The following is a 20,870-nucleotide window of genomic DNA, read 5'->3' on the forward strand; positions in this document are numbered from 1 at the left end:
TTTTATATCTATAAGCTCTGAAGTCAAACAGCCTTACAGAAAGACAAAGCTAAGGCAAACTTCTGTGTCAAAGTGTCAAATGTGTGTAAGAGTTTTAAACGTGTTACTTTACATTTTTAGCGTGGTATAACATCAAAGGGTAAACTACCACTTTTGCCCTGTCTATTCAGTCTTTTTTTAGTTTCCCCACATTAAATAAAAACTTCAGTAGCTCTCTCAAAAGTGGCGATTCAATTTTTTTAAAAATACCTATGTCGAATAAGAGAAATGAAATGGATTATACTTTACAAAACTTGTGAAGAAAAACGTTTTGCCTGGGGCCAAAATGTATTCCCTTTCCTGCCCCTTTATACTCTCCATCATTGCTTGAATGGGCAGTTACCATGGAGACACAGAGGGCCCTTTCCTTATTGGTTGCCAAGATGAAGTCAGAGTGACGAGGAAAGTAGAGACCAGACGCTGCTGGGGCTGATACTTCTTTCTTCTGTTTCTCCTGTCTCCACTTTCACTTTTGTCAGTCTCTGTTCTTCCCCTTTACGGCTCATTCACACTGAACTCTTCTGGCTACAGCAGCCGCCAGCAACGTTTAATGATTCTACCATATCGTCAACCTAAATTTGTGCTACTGTGACACATGTAGATGACAGTTCTGTACATAACAGAATGCAGGATAAAAATAAAGTGGTGGGTGTGACACACATTTGCTAGCCATAAACCTAAATACAGCTATGTAGGCTTCACAGATTTAGCATGCTGGTTTGAAAGCACTTTGGTATACAGCAATGTCAAGGTAAGCCTTCTACTACCTCACTTCTACTACCTTCATCACTTGGATGGCTAAAAAATGCTCTATGCAGTTATAATGCAAGCTCTCTTTATATAGTTTATGATTAACTTAGTCGACTAATAGCTCCAACTTCAAAGATCTAGTAGTGAGTTAGAAGAATGTGCAGAAAAAGAATACCAATATTCAATTTATTGAAACCTTGGGAAGAAATTAGTCTTTGTGTCCCTTGTCCCTTTGTTTCTCATGCTCTAGTACCTGAGAGGAAAATAGATATGAAAAGTTTGGTGTGTAAACTGGGGACAGTAGAACGGAAAAATATTCTAGCATCAGCCAAAAAGTATACTACAGGAACGGTGAGAAAGTAGGGGGCAAAGGGAAGTTTAAACGGTGTTTAATTTGAGTATTTGTTAGGCAGACTAACTCTTTTCTTTTGTTTTGTCAAATCAGCTTACATCTAGAGGGATTTCAGTTCAAGACAGAACAGATAAACCCCTCAACTAGTAATATAAGTCTAGCCAGCTGCAAAACACCCCAACCAATGAATTCATAAAAAGAAACAACTCTGATCTTAACACAACAATCTCTACCTGTCTCAACTATGGCTTTTATACTGTGTTCAACTGTCTTTAGTTTCTGGTTTAAAGATGTTTGGATCATGGAACCATCCGTTCTGTGGAGTAGGCCTGTACTCATTTAGAGGACACCATGCATCAAGGTAAATTAGCTGTCAGTGATAAGAAAGCTGCTCATAAAAAGCAAGGCCTCTGCCCTTTGGTGAAATACCTCAAACCCTCTTGTGCAGCACGAATAATGCAGTCTTCCTAAAACTGTTCTACTCAGTGACCAAAGACAGAAACCGTCTCTCACACTGACCATAAAAGGCCATTTTCATAGATGCTCACACTCCTACGACTTTGGCTAACATTTTGATGGGTTCTGAGGTCAGGTTTCCAGCTCTATGAAAACCAGGCTTTCTCACCTTGGGATTTTCTTATCAGAGTCAGAGCAGATATAAACTAGAGACTCTATCAGTCTTATACCATAAAGGATGCTGACATCTCTCTTACACAGAGACACACACTCTGAATGGAGACATGGTGCCTTGTCTAGCAAATGGAAGCAAAGACTGGGCTTAACACAGAGAGACTCCTCAATAAAAGCCTGTACACCGGGAGGAAAAAAGGGAAAGAGGTGAGGGAGCAGTGAAGAGGGGGAGTTGGGGCCTGAAGGAGTCTATTTTTAGCCTAAGAGAAATCAGGTGTCTGCGGCCAGTGGAAAAGAAAGGGGAGCGTGGGTAAAGTGACATGAAGCAGCGCTGTCGCTTTCATTTTACATGATCCATGTGAGTCAGAGAGCGCTGCAAGGGCTGGGGGTGGGGTAGGATAAAACAAAATCAAATATAAAATGGCATATATGGTCCGTACTGACAAGAAACGCAAGAGAAATTAATTCTATGTGAAAACTGAAAGTATAAATAATAAAATAGCTCAAATAAAAATGTGATTTATAGACTTTGCTGGTCAGCCTGATAATTAATGTGGACACACTGAAACGTGGGCAGGAGGAGAGCCACTATCCAGCACTTTCTTCGATGACTGGGTGGTGCAAGCAGAATTTCTACTTCACACCAGATTATGCTCCTTGCAGATTAGATTAGTTAATATATCATCTACTGGCATCTGGACTTTGCCTCACAAAAACAGATACTGTTGCATCTTCCTGATTAAGAACCTAAGAAGTTTCTTGGTAGAGAGGGTGTGTGTCAGCGTGTCTCAATTTCACCCTGTGCACGAGCCTGATGAATATCCACACAAAAGAACACCACCCTTCCCTAACAGGATGCACATTTGAGACTTCACGCCTCTTCCATAAAATTAAATAGTAAGGACAAAGGAAGTTAGGGTAAATGAAAGTGGTCACCTGCTATAAAAGACCTGAGTTCTTCTTTAGAACAGAAAATGTGGTGTCCAAAGTGAAGAGGACATGGAGCAGACCTGCACAAAGCGTTCGTCTTTGTCTCATTTCGCAGACACTGCCACTGTAGGAACATTAGCAGTGATGTGCCATTCATCAGCTGGCTCATCAGGGATGCGTGGGGACAGGTTGTACCCCTGTTGTCCCTGTCAACAGCTCAACGCCAATATTAGCATCACCTGCTTTGTTCAAGCGAGCTGAGGTGGAAGGGCAGGTTCGGGGAGAAGGACAGACTCTCTGAAGCTCGAGGTGCCGGGAAAACACAATGTTCTATTCAGTGCTTGGCTGGCACCCAGGTGCATGATGAAGGCTTGTCAGGAATCGTCATGATTCCTGATTGTCCGCTCAAGATGAATTAAAAGAAAAATTAGACCTTCAGATAATCAGCCAGCTGGCAATGCATCTCTATTCTCCCCTAAGAGTAGATCATAAATTGTAAAAGATATTTTTCAGGGGCTGCTTCAAATCCCTAATGGGAACCAGAATGATTGAAAAGACACCCATAAAAATCTTTCAACAGTTTCCTCAAATATGTTACTGGGTAGGGAAATTGTTCTTTGGAAAGGCCTGAGAAATCTTTGCACTACACAAATTAATCTGCCCAAGTTAGTGAACATACACTTTTAATATAAGAAAGGAAAAATTTTATAATTACTATTAATTTATGAAGGAAGTGAGAAGAACTGGCGATGCACGAAATTCAGTCCAATTTTAAATACCTTCAGTATCTTTCTGTAAGCTCATATAACAAATTGCATTCCCACATAAACACACCAAGCTGTAGAATAAACTGACTTATATAATATCCTAACAAAACATTCACAGGAAACTTGCCAATGCAACTATATAAAAAATTCACCAAGTGTGAGAAATGAGCTGCAGAGAAATTATGGGTACAAGCTTGTCTGTTTTACAGATAGAAGAAAATAAGTAAGGAGGGTATTGAAGAATCTATTATAAAAAAGGAAAATGCAATTCTCATCCTTAAACCCACTTTGTTGTATTAACAGTTAAGAGAATTCGACACATCTGATTGAACAACCCTGAGCAACCGCTGGGACGTTTACCTAGTGCTACTTCCTGTTCCAGCACTTCTAACCAAACAAGCTGACAGTCCTATCCTCTGACAGACAATAAATAAAGGCAAAGGGACATTTTATAAAGCTGCTTCGTTTACAATTAAACACTTTAAAAGTTAGTAGCAAAAAATGCACTCTAACTTGCACACCCTAACTTTTTTAAATCCCCTCTGGTGCTGTCAGTGCCCATAACAATCAGTCTCTATTGACTGTCAAAGAAATGACGCCAACATGACATGAGTCTTTGTACCCAGGAGTTATCAGCTGTGGGGAAAAATAATTTAAACTATACAGTCCAAGACAACATGAAAGCCTTGTTGTGAATCCTGTTTAATACCTTAGGTATCTTTCTGTAAGCTCATTTAACAAATTGCATTCCCACATTAACACACTAAGCTGTAGAATAAATTGACTTTTATAATATCCTAACAAAGCAATCACAGGAAACTGGCCAATGTAACTATATGAACGATTTACCAACTGTGAGAAACAAGTTGCATGGAGATTATGGAGTACAAAATTGTCTATTTTACAAATAGAATACAAGAAAATAAGTAAGAAAGTGAGGAATCTCTTATAAAAAAGGAAAAAGTACAGCTGCTCCATCTCTGTCAGGTTAAAGGTTAGCATTTTATCAACTAACCTTTAAGATTATTGTCTTGGGTGGGATTAACAGCAATTGTGTTAATATGTATACAAGATGCAGGAGATCAACATGCAACAGACTTCCAAAATAGACATTCAAGTAGTCCTAAGAGCCAAGACTAGACCACATCTGCTTAGACTGACCAAACTGTGCTAAGCAACACCAATATTACACCACAGAGATGGAGCAACACGATTAAGAAAATGTCAAATTACCACACAAAAGGCAGGTAAATTTATGATTATATCTTTCAGTGCAACATGTACAGTATGTTGCAATAGTTGAACCCTTTATCGTCTTAACCTTATTTACCCCTTAGTTAACTCCTCAACATAAACACATTTTAGTGTGTTTACAGTATTTGTACCAGAATTTTTTCTGCTCTTCCTGTGCCAGTGATCTCATCTGATAATCAGCTCAAATAGTACAGACATGGAACGAAAAGATGTGGTAAGCTGCTGAATACGTCATTCAAACTTTAACTGACAGGAAGTGAGTCTTTTCTTCTTTCCCCGTCTCAAATGTTATTACTCAATAGCTGTGTGCTCATTTGTCACTGGTTTTCCTACTAGCAACAGGATTACTGACTTATGCAGTAAGTCAAATATAAACAAACTGAAGATTGTAATAGGAACACGGAGGACCTGTCACCTGTAAGAACAAAAAAAACACTCTCACAATGATTCCACGCAGTGCTAGGAATACTCAAACAAGGCTGGGACACTTGCTCACAAGCTAGACTTCTCTGTCAGGAATTTTCCACTCCACAGTCTCTCAGACATACAGCAAATATATTCACATATTCTCACAGTGTTTTCCTTCCGACCACCGAAGGTTGTAAAGCACTCCTGTAAATGTATGACATTAGAGCAGTGGTGGGTAATTTTAGTCTTACAGAAAGAGACCTGTGTGACATGAATGACCAAACATGAGCTTAATGCAATTATTCTCCTCATTTACCAAAAAGATCATGGAAGCATCTCCACTTTTGGGCTTTGTAAAACAGCTTCAAATTATTTTATTTCAATAAATACTATTGGTGAACAGGGAACAAAACAAAAACACAACTGTACAGACAATGGACTGATTCATAATCACCTCCACTCTTTCTCCTTTAGTAGTATGATACTGTGTGTGGTGTATTAGATTCAAGAGCGGCACCTGAGAGTTAAAGAGCGATCAGGTTTCAGCCTGTCAACTACTGCTGTCTTCTAAGATTCCTTGGCTTACTGTAGATGTACTAAATCACGATAAAAGAAAAAGCAAACAAAAAAACCAAAAGAAATGCTTTGCTTAATTAAGACCACACAAATGTTAAAGTTCAATGAATGGTTATGCTCCAAAGAAACAACAAATAAACAAAACAAAAAAAACTGAAAAGAAACACTAAACCCAAGCACACTCATATGTTCAGTGTCAAACTTTAATAAGACAATTGCTGCAAATAAATGTGCAAACCTAAAGCTTCTGTTCTAATTTTCCATGAATTATGCAATATTCATACTGAATAAATATTTGAAATCTGTTAAATTACTTGGTTACTAAAAAAGTCTTTGTGGGAGGAGAGTTTAGTGAGCAGTTTTTTGAGAGAGGGATATTACCAATTCTAACTATATTCGACATCAATGAAAACAGAAACACAAAATCACACTGCAAACAAGTTTCTTAACTTAAGACATTATTTAGGCCTAGGCTCAAAGAAATCTGTATAATGCCTTTAAGAGGAGCTAAAAGTTAAAATGAAACATAGTGCTGCCAATAAGATTAGAGTGATTAGACATGTTGTCGAGTTAAATCTATCCAACAACCTGGCCCAACCCCAGTGTCTGCACTCACACACTTGCAAATATACTCACAGTATGTAATAATTACATATGAGGGTTAAGAGTAATGTGAAATCAGCGCGTGCTTGTGAGCTCTCTTGAAGACTATTTAAGCCTAATATGCACCTTTCTGTATGACTCCAATGCTGCAGATCATGTTTGAGGGAATAACCTACAATTCATAGTGGTAAGAATGAGGATGAAATCATTTTTTCTGAAAAAATATGGACAGTGTATATCACAGCAGTAACTTCACAGTGTTTTAACCTGAGGGTTAAGTTTGTAACAAACATCAAATTCTATTAAACACACAGAATTTAAGGCTTGCATTTTATTGGCCATAGACATGCCTCTGTGTGAGTGACATATGATTTGACAAAAGTACTCTCCCCCTCCTCACTGAGCATTTGAGCAAATCAGACCTATGACTACTTGAACAAATTGTATTACTGAATACTACAAAGACTCTGAAAGAGACAATTTCATAGTATGGCTTCTTTTCTTCTTCTTTTACTCAATTACAATTTTTTAAAAAATGACTAAACTGTGTTCACTGACAAAATAGAGACAAGGAGTTTGCTGAAGCTTGAAAGTCACTAAAGATTTTCAAATTTGCATTGTCAACACAGCCCTACCCATGACAGGTGTATTTGTGTGAGTGCGTGTGTTGGGGGGAGGAAAAGCAGTCTCCCATTAGAAGACTGGTTAGACAAATATCTTGAAGCGCTGCTATGTTAAAGGTATGTCAAAGGTAATTACAGGTGTGAATGGTTAAGAGCGTAGTGTGTCCTCACATGAGGAGGATTTGAATTCTGGGTCATCAGTGATGCTCATGCTGTAATCGATGGCCTTCACTTCAAGCAGACTGCCATTAATCATCAGAGCAACACTTCAGTGACTGAAGAACAGGCAGCAGCGAAGTGTGTTTCTGATGTAGCTGCTCGTGATAAAAATGAATGGCATGAAAACACATCCTGGTAGTCAGAGAGACTTTTTTGTGTGGTAATCGTTACAAACAGCAACAGAAGTAGCTATGTGTGTTTCAGATCAAAAATGAGGAACATAAGTCTGTCTTATGTCTGTCTGAATGTAAAATAAAAAGCTTGGATCGCCTGTAATTTAGCTCAGGAAAGAACACACAAAACACATTTTAGCAAACTGCACTTTCAGTGAACTTCATGACTCTAGTTTCTGTTTTCGTGTTACTTCAAAAAATAACAAAGCCAGCGAAATCTTTAAGATTACAGAACAGCTGATGCTGAGTGGGTTACACAATCCTGACAACCGTTAATGGCTTCCAGGAGGCAGGAGGCAAGTTTCAACATGTCAAAGGTACATCGCATACAGTGTGCATATGAGTACGATACTCTTCAGGCCCACAAACAACACAATCACCTAACTAGATTGTTGTCTTGAATATCTGCTGCATTTTTTCTGCATCAAGATACTCCAAGTATAGGCTGGATCTTGTTCTTTTGAGGCTGAGTAGTGATTGGTAGCACAGATAGATCTCAAAACTAGTCTCAGATTGTAATTCTAGTTCGAAGACATGCTGCGATGTTGCAAATAAAGCCGGGGATCACAGTGGAGTGGCCATGCAGCAGCTCCTGTCCTCACAACACAGTCATCATCTGGACAACGAACGCCACAGCCCCCAAGTCAGCACTGCCTGAATGACTCACTCAGGCCCTGCTGAGTCGGGTAGAATGACTCCTGATGCTGAAAAAACTCATAAAGTCATATTGAAATAGAAACTGGCCTCAGGGACACAAAAAAACAAGCTTATGACATGCAGGTCTTTCGTTAAGTCAAACGCAAGCTGACTACAGCCTATGTTTGACAATCTGCTGATGGAGGTCAAAACCATGTTTAGCCGTACATACGATGATATGCAGCAGGGTCTTGGATGTCATCTCAGGGTCTGGATAACACCAGGAAGTGTGTCTGAGAAAGCATGCACCAACAGGACAAGACCTGAAGACTCCTCCAGTGATTCCTTCAGTTCCTATTTTTAAATGTTACTGGGGGTGGTGTATGATAAAACCAGAACAGTTTACAGACAGGGTAAGAGAGAGGAACATTTCACCAGATTTAACAAGCCTTCCTGTGTGACAGCTACGAGGCCATTGCAAGAGAGCTCAAAAATATGCTGCACTTCCTCAGGCCGAAGGAGGACGGCAAAGTTAGTCTAAACAAATTTAATGGCGAGTTATGACATAAAAAAAAAAAAAAAAAGATTTATTAAACGTGACTATGTATCCTCGGAAGTGGATGTTAAAAAAATTGAACTGGAGTAAACCCATCGTCAGATAGTTACCTAGCAACATGGCAGCAGGGTAATGACAGATTGATGGCTTGCGATGCTCATCACATACCTGGACCCGACGCACCTCCGGCTTCACCACACTCCGGCACCCAGCAAATCAAAGTTCATCGGCCTGTCTCTGCGCCTCGGAGAAGAGGGGTGGCGGGGTGAGGGGGTCACTGCTTTCACCGGTTTTCCCCTTCAGCACGAAGCGGCCGCCGTCTTGACGAGGTCTGGAAACGATGCCATAATCGAGATGAACGCATCGAAAGTCAGCGACTGATTTCCTTTTCCACGCCGTTTGTTTGGCCCTTCAGCGGAGGAAGGGGTGTGGGTACATGTAAAGATGATACGTAGAGAAACATCATCAGCCCGGGAGTTGTTTTTTTTTTTGTTTTGTTTTGTTTGTTTGTTTGATTTTTACATGATATCAGCCGCCGTTTCTGACCGTGTTTACAAAATCTGGCCACATCATTGCGCCGGAGAATCTCACGCTGGATTTCCTCAATCGACAGACAAGGCCAACGAAGCGATGGTGATGTTGAAATGTCCTTGAATATTCAAGCTGCCCTCGCAGGAGTTGGCGGCCGGGCTCGTCCTGTGGAGAGAGAAACGAGCCGGCTGGGAGCTCAGCCCAGCAGCTGTGGCCTCCGTCCGGGGAACCGGGAAGAGCGGGGAGCAAACAGCTGAAGAGCACTCGCCATCGTAAATTGTCACTCCTCAAGTCTGAGCCGCTGCAAGACTTCACAGTCCTTTCAGACACGACAGCAAGTGTTGTCAAGGTAGCCCGAGTGCAACACGGTTTCCGGTACAGATTTCGAAATAAAGTTCTGAACACGGCTGCGTTGAGAAACATGTGATATGGCCTACACGGCTGTTCGCCCTTTCAGCGATATATCCACATCTTTATCAGTCCCTCTCTCTAAAAGAGAGCATATATTCGTTTACATTTGCTCTCATTGAAGACCTAAATAGGTTGAGAAAGTGAAAATGATATTGTGTAAAAACAGCAGCACTAACGCTGACAGGGTTGGTCACATAACTTCCGGTGTCTGTCTTTCCCTCTGTGCGCTTGACGAAGCTGACCCGCGCAGACATTCAGCTGAGCAGTTTTGATAGTGGGGCGCCTCCTGTTGGTAATGCAGGATATGGTCTAAACAGGTATTACGAGTGGTCACATATATCCGCAGACATCAACATCATTTTATACAAAGGTAAATTATTATTTTTCCCGTCAGTACCTGTTGTGTGTCCTGCATGCAGAGTGGTGTGCAGCGACAGACAAACCTGCTTATGACCAGTTGGCCCATATTTTATATTTTTAAATGTTTCTATGTACATCTGCCTTGAAATTGTACAATATTGTCATTGTGGAGCTTAATAAGTATTTTTTTAATATGGATTATATATATATATTATATACATATGTTTTAGGTTAGGTTTTATTGAGCCTGTTACAGTAAGTTGTGCATATGCATAAAGTATGTAAAAAAAATTTCAGTGTTGGCATTTTCACAACCAATTCTATATCTAAGAAGTTAACCAAAACCTGTCTTCATAAAATTCTTGTTGAAATTGTGCACAGCACTCCACTATCTTCATACATTTAAAAATATATGTATATTATATTTTATCAATATATTGATAGTGTTGAGAGTACCTTTCCAGTTTTGGGGTTTTTTTATTAATCTCTGGAGGTATAAAATACACAACCACTGCAATACATGTCTTTTTTTCTATATTCCACATGTAGATTTTATTATATATTTTATCAATCATAAATATTACATATAGCAGAGCAATAGTGACTTGCACTGCATTTTTTTAATCACAAAAGGAGAAACTAAGCTGCCACTGCACCTCAGATGAAGCACAGTGAGCCCGTTGACTAGTTTCACATCTCTTGCAGTATAAGGAAGGTGTTTTCACTGACAGCTTTGACAGCAAGTTAAATCTTCACACTACAGTTGCCCTATCATCCTACCTCCTAACTTTGCATACACAACTTGTTAAGTACAAAATTGTTGACAGCTAATATTGCAGATATTATTGTTATGTATCAGAAAACTTCTTACATGAAAAATGTATAAATCTGATTCTGAATACAGCAGGTTGCACATAAATGGAAACGTGAGTCTTTTGCAAGATCCAAATAAGAATGACAAAGTCATGGTTGAAATGTTACAAAATTAGGGTCAATTGTAATGTGGGCACTAAAGATACAGTTCAAGTAATTAGAAATGCACCTCCCCATCCACAATATCAGAGAGATGTCATCACAGGTCAACAGAGAGATTGTCTTTTCCCTGTGACCTATATAGTTTCCTGATTTAGTAATTATAGTCCATATCAAGGGAGAGAACAGGAACCATTACATCACAGTCCATTATTCATATCTATATGAAAAAAAAATGTAATTAAATGTATTTATAGCAACTTCAATAAATTAATTGCACCTTTTTAGGAATCCTGTGGAAAGTACAACAGAAAGAAATCATTTCACATATGTTTATCACTGCTTGCAGTGATGGACACCTGCAACTGACAAACATGACTAAGTTATAATTGTATTCAATTTAACAGCCATGTCTTGTTAAGTGTAAAACGTCGCATAGAGTGTGTTATGTAATGTGTGAGGTGAATGACAAATGAATAAATAAAACAGCAAACCTGCGGCACTGTCAAGGAAAGTGGCAATTATTAATCCATTATTTCATTCCATCATGCTCTTGTGTGAAAATGAGGTTTCATGTTATTACTCCATCCAAATGTCTCTAATTCCAAAACTCTTCTCCCCATTGACTTGAAAGGTGACAGTACAGTTCATTTCATGGATAATGGTGTGGTCAGCTTGGGTTTACAGTAATTGATTCGAACAATAAACTATATATGATTTCAACAGTTATAAATTTGCATGGCAGAAAATGTCCCAAGAAACTTCATGAACTACTTCTGCAGCATAATACACTTCTTCCTTGTCTTTGTATGTGTTTAGTTCAAAACAGTATCACATGCAGATCTGTATCTTGGCTGGAAATATTTCACACTAACTATAGTAAATAGGCCTTTTTCACAGAAGACATTTCAACTGTAGGAAACTAATTTTTAATGTTACTGGTAAAACATGTATTTCTCATACTATATTAAGTCAAAAATGTCTGCTTTGAAAAATGTTTATTTTTATTTCGTTCAGACTTTTAAATACACTTTGCTCTTTACAACATCAAGAAAATCAGGGCTTACCTGACTCAGTTCGCCACCCAGCTCTTGATCCAGGCCATGGTTATCTCTCGCCTCGATTGCTGCAATGCTCTGCTGGCGGGTCTTCCTCTGTGCCCAGTGAAACCCTTACATATGGTCCAGGACGCGGCAGCCCGCATAGTCTTCAGTCAACCCAGAAGGCCACATGTCAGCCCGCTGCTCATCGACCTACACTGGTCACCCATGGCCGCCCAAATCAAATTCACGTCACTAATGCTTGCCTTCAGAGTGACTTCTGGGTCTGCACCCATGTACTTAAACTCAATGATACAGCCTAATGCTCCTTCTCGGCCATTGCGTTCCTCCAGGAGATGTCGTCTGGCATTTCCATCCCTGCACACAAGGCAATCTCAGTCCAGGTTGTTCTCATTTGTGGTTCCCTGATAGTGGAACAAGGTACCAAGTTCTACCAGAGGGCGGGCGTCCCTCTCCCTTTTCAAGAATCTCTTGAAAATTCTTCTTTTTTCCGAGAGCACTTTCTTTCCTTAAAACATGAACATGTCTAACTAGCACTTTTTGATGCACTTCCTTATACAATCTCCCAGCACTTATTAAATAGATGTAATACCTAAAACTTACACGAAGGTTTCCCACTGCAATGTAGCTTTACTATTGTCCTTCACTTGTAAGTCGCTTTGGATAAAAGCATCTGACAAATGAGTAAATGTATATGTAAATGTTATCACCAACATCAATCGTCAGCATCACTAAATGAGCACATTTAGTCAGACTTTGATACCTTGACATGGGCTGCAGACTAACACATTCATTTCATTTACAGTGAATCCAGAGAATACAGCTGATGTTAGTCTTTGAATACTACTCTTTTTTAATGCACATCACAGGCAAGCAATGTACAGGGCCACAGTGTAACACACCTAGAGAGTGGGACACATATCATTTCCCACATAAGTTTGTTTCCATCATCATCTATATTTACATGTGAACAAATAACTTGGTGATTGCGTGTATCCAGGTAATAAATAGTGGAGATAAGAAGAGGGCAACGGGTTCTCCTTACACCTGCTGCTAGTAAGTTAATTATCCTTCACAGCAGTCCAGCACCTCGCCATTATAAGTCTGAACCACCATTCACACACAGCCACGCCTTTAAAATTATCTATCCGGAAGAGCCTAAAAAAAAGAACCGAAAACGTTTAAAGTCGACTTTCAGGCATTTCATAAACACAGTTTTGCAGCTTCCTACCTGCTAGGAGTTTTGTTCAGCGAACCGACAGGCGATGGCGGCAGAGGGTCGTTACAGACCTTCTATTTTGGCCACGAAGAAAAAAACAGCGCCTGCTGATTGGGTGATAGGTGACAGGAGCGTAGAAGAAGAAACGAACAGAAGGAAAACAAGAGCACACGGTAGTGACCGTGAGAAAGACAGAAAATAAGAATATAGTAAATCTAAATGAAAAAAGTCTTTGGTGGGGGTGTTGATATTTCTGTATCGTGGCATACAGTGTGATGTAATGCTGTCAATCACTATGTATGTTTACTCGCCGAGCCACTCCGCCTTGTAGTTCGCTTAATTAAAGAAATGTCACGGCTTTTCCCGTCCATTAGACATATCTACAGTGTGTCCAGTCGGGTCGTATGGAGAGGCTCTCCCTACATCTCTCCACTTCTTCAACCCCTCCCGACTGGACTGACGTGTGTTTTTGCAGCTGGCAAAAAGGAGCTGATAGACCTTCCTGTCCTGAATGAAGACGAGCTTGAAGAGCAGTTTGTGAGAGGATCTGGACCCGGGGGACAGGCCACCAACAAAACCAGCAACTGTGTGGTGCTCAAGCACATCCCCACTGGGATTGTAGTAAAGGTAAATCACTTTTTAGAAATTCTGTGTGCCCTGTTGTCATGCAAATGTAGATATTAAAATGGCTTTTTTTTTTTTTGGCTTAAAAGTTGAGTTTCACAGTTCATTGAAGTCCTTTAAGTGTTCAGAAAAAATGGAAATTACGCTGAATCCAAGACCCAACATAGATCATAAATAAACCTTGAGTTGTGACTTTTATGACAACCACAGTTATGTGATTTACCAACAATGTCCATTTGATCTTTTGTACCATTTTCTCTTCAGTGCCACCAAACCAGATCTGTGGAAATAAATCGAAAGCGTGCCCGGGATATTATGAGAGAGAAACTTGATGTTGCATATAAAGGAGAGCTCAGTGAAGTCCTTGTGAAGAAGAAGGAGTCTATGCTGAGGAAACAAGAGAAGAAGAAGAAGGCACATGAGAATCTGGAGAGAAAAAGACTGTTTAAAGAAGCACAGGTTGCTGACTCCAAACCTGGAAATGACACTGTTTAAAATGTTTGTGGGGAGTATAGAAAGACAGGAGTGCTCTAATGGTCGTATCTTTTATGGCAGCAAATACTGAGAAACAAAACCTGGAAAGGTACTGACGATGGTCAATCAAATCCAGTTAGCCTTATTTGTATAGCATCTTTTGTGAATGTTGTGATACAGAGTACTTTACATTATACAAGGCAAGAGAGGAAGATTTAGAAAACAAAGATGGAAATTATAGTCAGAAATGTTGGTGATATCAATGCTTAAAGGGTGTTTCCCAAAAAAGTCGTTGGGGTATGTGCTTTAGGTAGGTGTAATTTGACTTAGACACATGTCTTTTTGGCTGTACTGCAACAGCGGGGCGGGTTTTATAATCTGGAATCTCCCTGATTGACTGATCATATTTCCACCACTGGTCAGCCAAATGCCCCAGCACCAAGTTGGAGTGCAAACAGGTTTTATTACAGGGGTGTTGGCAGCCTGCAGTGTTGCCAACGTAGCGCTTTGTTGCAAAATTTAGAGACTTGTTTAAAAAAAAAAAAAACACTGGGTATAAACCTAGTACATGGCTGGACCATATATGGATGCAAATCTGGGGCTTAGGGCTACACAACATGTTAAGGGGAGTCTATCAAGCCGCTTCCCAGCTGTTTGTGGGAACTGCAGGGAAGCAAAGGAGTGCTTCCAATGGATGCCTACGTTACAGCAAATAAACTCCTTTCATTACATGTATCATTATTATTAGAGGAGGCAGAGGAAAATCTATACATAAGACACACCAAACAAAAGAGAGCAGGAGAGTGGGAGGGAATTAAAAAAGCCACTGGTAACTGCTAGAGAAACTAGCAGATCTGAATAGCATGTAAACAACAGAAAAGCCAGCAACTGAGAATGAGCCAATACACTTCCTGCAAAACAGCAACAAAAAAGCCCTGTTAAGAAATAAAGGGTTTTGCCCGCTGAAACGCTACAGGAAGTGACGAGTTTGTATTAGAACATAATGCAGTAACTTTAACATGGCAAACAGGAGTGACTGGAAACGAGGCTTCGTACTAAAATACCACCATGACCAATTAGGCATATCAAACACAGGGAGTTAGGAATAAAGACCTGTCTCTAATAAAAGTCTAACATTATGGAGTCGAGGTAAATAAAGGCTAAACTATTGTGAATCTCAGATGGAGGCTGTCTGGTGTGTAGACTTATAACTCTGTGTGCGATCATTTTATGAGTAAATATGACCATAAAGCAGCCCAGCAATATACTAGATGTTGACCTAGTTTTGTTTTATTCCAGCATTTCATGACATAATTCCCTGTCACTTTTCTTGTAAATTCATTGTGTTGTACTCCCAGTTTCAGTTCTGAATGTCATATGACACTGCTGGCTCATTTGATATTGAAAATGCAGATGAAACAAGCCAACATTGTTATAGCTGCAGCATAACACTTTGCCCAATTTATCACTAGATGTCAGCAAAACTTCATGAGCTAATAGACTTATCATGTCTTTCTGCAATCCCAGCCCTGACACTGTCAATTGATCCTGTTTGACACCTAACCCCAAGACTCAATATTACTCAGTATTTTCACCTTAAAATAAGAAAACAGACCAGACATTGTATCAGCTACTTCTATAAGAAGTATGGTTAAACAAAATTACTGTACAACAAGATATATTGCTGAAAATGTATTAATTTCTCTTGAATCGTTATCTCTGCTTAGGTAGAGATGCAGAATGATGTATGTTCAGAGTTTGACACTGGAAGAAGGCTTTCAATCTCTTCTGCTGAAGTGGAAAGTTTTGGAAGCCAGGCCTGGTCCATCATATTCAGTCATGTCGGAGACCTCTTGTATCCCATTGAGTTTGAAGAAAACAGTGGTTGCATATTTGTAGATTCTGGATTTCTCAGTAAGGGAGGAAGTGTTATTTTAATCGTTTTTAACCAATAAATTGAACAGAGACAAATTATTATTCAGAATATTTTTTTATATACCTTCAAATATGCCTGGAGAGGATCTTTAAATTTTCTTTCTGCTCAATATTTTATACATTCAGTTGGCAGTTTATTACACCTAGCTAAAGGTGTCGTACTGCACTGAGGCTTTAGTGTTGCCCCTCACTTGTAAATCTCTAATCTACCAAATAAGTAAATGTAATGTAATGTAAAAATAATACAATCAAATGCAGCCATGCAGAAATTCCCTCCTTCATGATGGTTATAATATTCAGTTTGCATTGAAACTGTTTCAGAGTTGATTCAACTATAGTCATTTTGGAGGCTGCAGTTTATGCTGCTTTTGAATTGTATTAAATTATACAGAGGTGGACAAAATACTAGGAACACATGTTCTTATCTAGGTGTACCCAATAAATGGCCATGTGAGCATATACCAAAACACATTGTTGTCTATGCATTGCAACCTAATTTATTAATAATTTGATGACCCTCATTTAATTCAGATAATCTCACTGAGATCAGGTTCTCTTTTGCAACATACAGGACAACAGCCGTTTCAGTGAGTTTTTGGTGGGGTACATTTGTGTACAAGAGGTTCGCTGTTGCTGAATGCGGCTGTGTGACAGCAAGAGTTCCGGCCAATGAGAGAGCGACTTTCATGCTTGTGCCCCTCCCACCTGGATGGAACAGCCAATGAGAGGACAGATAGTGTTTTTAAATCCACCACGCTCCGACCTCCGTGTGATGCTCTGATATCGTTGCAGAAACAGTGACTGGACACAGAACAACATTTAATAAACTCCTCGTCCTCTTTGGATTTTATTGTGGCGACGGAGATGGCAAAAGGTAAACTTGCTAATGCCCTGTCGTTGTGTAGGTTAGTACAGGCTGCAGTAGTTAATGTGTAGCTAACGGCTAAAGCTAGCTAGCGTAAATGGAGGACCGACATTGTTTAAATTAACGTAGCTGATGTTTACAAACAAAACTCACCGCCAATGGTTGTGCTTTGTACAATGTTGGGTGAATTAGACAGTAGCGCTTACATTTGTTTATTTTCATGTTTATTAAGAGAAGAAAAATGTGCTGACAACAACCGACATAAAGCCCGAGGACACTGCTGAACATAAAGTCACTTCACGGAAAGAGACAAAGGAAAACAAACCAGCAACAAACAAGGTACGTTTTATTGTTTGGTTTTATGATATGCAGCTTCTGTGTTCGCCAATCAAGAAACCAATAATAAAGGGGTCCTTTCTCGGCTTGGTGTAGTAGCAACGGATATAATCTTCATTCATGAACTAATCAGACTGCAGGAAGCTTCGTATTGTTTGTAATCAAAGTTACCCAGACTTGAGCCTGTCAGGAAAAACCCTGCCACAGGTTGTGCACAGCCCCTTCACCTTTCAAAGGGTGAGGATTAGCTGTAGTGTATCCATGTACACACCACAGCTATCAGTTTAGGGAATAGAACTGAAATTTATGAAATGTATACATATGTTTCATTGTCACTGGAGAAGGTGCTTAATGAGCAGTACATACACCATCATGGTACAAGATTTATTTGGAATTGGTTATTAGCTTTTGAAATTATGATATATATACAGCCATAGGAACGGCGCTCGACTAACTTTAAAATGTTTTTTTATTTCTGTGCATGTGGCACTGGTTGGGTACCTGATCAGACTGTTATATTAATACACTTTCCAGTAACTCTTATACATATTATGCCAATCAGAGATGGTACTGTTACCATGGAGAAGTGAACCACTCCTAGCTGGAGATTGCAGGCAGACAGATGAAGTCTTCAGCAGTCTGTTCACTGTGTTTTCTATGAACTCCAACATGGTTAATTAATGATTAATTTAACTGAGAAATGTAGGGGCAACCTGCCTTTGAATTTCCAGCATCTTGGACTCAAATGCATGTTGAGTGGTTGAGCAGAGATAGCCTCATAAAACGTGACATCTCACTTGTTGCGTCTTAACAGGTTTGCATACTGATATTGATGATAGTAAAGCTGAATGTGTATATATCTCATTGGGTTTATTCCTCCTTGGTACAGGGGTTGTTCACCAAGGTAAATAATTCTTTTTGCAGGATTGCGTAGGTAAAGTGCAGTCAATTTTCCAGGGTCTACGGAGTCCAAGCAAACCTAGATCCCCTCTGGGTGACAGTTCAAGCATGCTGATCCAGGAAGGAAATGAATCAGATGCAGCTAATCCTGACATGTCAAAGCTGAAAAAAGGTGAAAAAATTCAAAAAACAGTTTCTCAAATAATGTGAAATGCTATTGTTTGGTTATTTCTATTACATTGAATCTCCCTGCCATTTTGCTGTTTACCCCTGTGTTACCTTGTGGTCAGCAGATCCACGTGTACCACAGAAAAAATTCTGTGTAAGTGAATGGTAGCAGTGTTCACTGACATACTATCTTATGACACAACTTCAGTGTGTTTTTGAAGGAATGTCACTCTCTTGATTAAGGCTAAATGGTGAGGGCAGCTGTCGGTTTCATTCTTTGTGTCTTCCTCATTTTAGACATACCTAATGAAATGAAATCTGAGAGTTGTGAGTCCAAAGAGCAGAAGCCTGAAATGCCGTGTCACAGTCACGGGATCAGAGAGCAACTCACTGACCAGCTTGATCAAAAAGAGTCCACCACGCACACAAATGCCAAGTCTGCAGCAGACAGCAAAGTTTCAGCATCAAAACCTCAGAGTAAAACTGGTCACAAAGTCAGAGCAAAAAAGTGAGTGCACACAGCCAACATATCAGTTCCATTTAAAAAAATTAAAAAAAAGGCATCTTTCAGAGCTAGTTGCTCATCATAATGATCTCTCATAACTTCGATAATGTCTGTATTTTCAGGACAGAGAATAAAGCTCCACGAAACAGAAAGGTCACAGACTATTATCCCATCAGACGGAGTAACAGAAAAACTAAGGAAGAGTTAAAGGTTTGTATGAAAAATGCTGCTGTTATCAGGGGGGTGTTAAGTTACAATCTCTTAATTTGTTTTTGCCTTTTAAAACTCGTATTTCTTGTTTTATTTATTTATTTATTGTTTTTTTTCATGTCCATGAAGATGATGCAACTCTACCATAACAGAAAGTTTAACCCAATTACTCAAATTGTCCACAGAATGAAGAACACAGACACATTGATGACCTGATAAAGAATGACATTGAAGAAGGAATGCAGGTAACATTTAATGATTTGAATGTTGTGTCACTTTGGTCTAGGACATACTGTATGCAGAGCACTGTGTACATTTGTGATATTTTCTGTAAAACGGTAATAAGCACTGAAGATTTCTTGTTTGTGACAAATTTTATATTTATACGGTGGTTAATCAAGTCCTCTGTCTTTGCTAAATAAAATCAGTTTCACAATTAATTGCTTTTGAATGTAAACAGGTCAAACACATAGAAGGAAAAGGAAGAGGGGTATTTGCTGTCAAGGACTTCAGAAAAGGGGAATTTGTTGTGGAGTACCACGGAGACCTACTGGAAGTAGCTGAGGCTAAGATAAGAGAGGCCCAGTACGCTCAGAATCCCCAAACAGGCTGTTACATGTACTACTTCCAGTATCAATCGAAGACATACTGGTAAGTTCATATGTCACCACTCTGAAGTGGGATCAACACATGGTTTCACGCTTATTTCATTTTATTTAATTTCTTTGTCCAGTTTGTTAGCTTTCTGGGAATCATTAACTGTGACTGCACACCTGGGGAAATTTCTGTAGCTACGCGTGTTGTAGCTAAGAAATATTCTATAAGATTAACTCCAGTATAAAAATATTCTTGGTCAGTAGGCAAGTCTCACTATTCAATGGAACAGCAACATTTTTTATATCTTTCATATTTCTTTCATAACAGTCATTGTCTTCAAAAACTTTCTCCCCACTGACCTTTAACATGAAGAAAAGACTAATTCCTAGTAAAAGTTTCCTAATAAAAAGATAATTCCTAGATTCCATTAAGATTGCAGTAGGCTTGATGATAGAATTTTCTCCAAATGTACTGGCTGAATTCTAGGATGGATACCTGTCTTATGTTGTTTTATCTTTGTTTATATACTTCAGTGTTGACGCTACAAAGGAAACAAGTCGTCTTGGAAGACTAATTAACCATAGTAAAACAGGCAACTGCCAAACTAAGCTTCACGTCATTGATGGAACTCCCCATCTGATCTTGGTGGCTTCCAGAGACATCAAAGCAGAGGAGGAGCTGCTGTACGACTACGGCGATCGGAGTAAAGCCTCAATCTTGGCTCACCCTTGGCTGAAATACTGAAATTTCTACCCATAAGTGTTCAGATTTCAGATGAATTGATGCTCTCGTCTTTTTGTAAAAGATACAAATGAGCCCTCCACATGCTTTTTTTTTTTTTTTTTTTATGAAGTATAAAAATGTTTTTGTTTTTAAATGGAGGCTAAACTTGTGAAAACTGATGAAAAGTGTATTTTTGCAACATTTGTTTTTATCATGCTTTTATACATTTCTTATCTAATTGTAGCAGAGATTTAAGCTTCAAGAGTTTATCTCCTGGATAAGTAGTGTTTCACATTGTCCGTGGGGTTTCCTCTTATAATGAATATAATTCTGACTTGCAATTGTAAATTATTACCTGTGCTGTAAATTGAGGAATAAAACAATTGAATTCTGATTGCGTTCCAGCTGTATTATAATTAATAGTGAGGAAGATCTGAGAAAAATGTGAGCTATGCTTCCCTAA

At 39.2% G+C, this 20,870-nt stretch overlaps 3 protein-coding genes across 8 annotated transcripts in view; 2 read left to right on the forward strand and 1 right to left on the reverse strand.

Moving 5' to 3' along the window:
• The window catches only part of LOC139624150 (membrane-associated phosphatidylinositol transfer protein 2-like), a 41,503-nt gene extending 32,139 nt beyond the window's left edge, over positions 1-9,364 (reverse strand). For 4 of the 5 annotated variants that reach the window (XM_071483003.1, XM_071483001.1, XM_071483002.1 and 1 more), the window contains exon 1: positions 8,685-9,364. The gene's annotated coding sequence lies outside the window, so the exon portion shown is untranslated. Of the gene's footprint in view, positions 1-8,626 lie in introns of all 5 variants that reach the window. The other variant, XM_071483000.1, reaches the window with a different exon arrangement.
• Positions 9,365-13,219: 3,855 nt separating this feature from the next.
• mtrfr (mitochondrial translation release factor in rescue) lies at positions 13,220-15,348 on the forward strand. Its single transcript, XM_071483011.1, has 2 exons — positions 13,220-13,697; positions 13,959-15,348. Exons 1-2 carry the CDS (start codon positions 13,419-13,421, stop codon positions 14,187-14,189), a joined length of 510 nt encoding a protein of 169 aa, XP_071339112.1. The 5' UTR covers positions 13,220-13,418; the 3' UTR covers positions 14,190-15,348.
• Positions 15,349-16,820: 1,472 nt separating this feature from the next.
• Positions 16,821-20,801, forward strand: kmt5ab (lysine methyltransferase 5Ab). Of its 2 annotated transcripts, none has more exons than XM_071483006.1 (8): positions 16,821-16,977; positions 17,201-17,307; positions 18,229-18,376; positions 18,670-18,880; positions 19,000-19,087; positions 19,273-19,332; positions 19,548-19,738; positions 20,218-20,801. In XM_071483006.1, the coding sequence occupies exons 1-8, from the start codon at positions 16,968-16,970 to the stop codon at positions 20,426-20,428; spliced, it is 1,026 nt and encodes a 341-aa protein (XP_071339107.1). In that variant the 5' UTR covers positions 16,821-16,967; the 3' UTR covers positions 20,429-20,801. The 2 variants fall into 2 exon arrangements, with proteins under 2 accessions (XP_071339107.1, XP_071339109.1); XM_071483008.1 differs by having other exon boundaries at positions 18,262-18,376.
• The last annotated feature ends 69 nt before the right edge of the window (positions 20,802-20,870 follow it).

The sequence above is a fragment of the Trachinotus anak genome, unplaced genomic scaffold, assembly GCF_046630095.1.
Source record: "Trachinotus anak isolate AG129_WGS33_773 ecotype Australia unplaced genomic scaffold, CSIRO_AGI_Tana_v1 ptg000008l, whole genome shotgun sequence".
Taxonomy (NCBI): domain Eukaryota; kingdom Metazoa; phylum Chordata; class Actinopteri; order Carangiformes; family Carangidae; genus Trachinotus; species Trachinotus anak.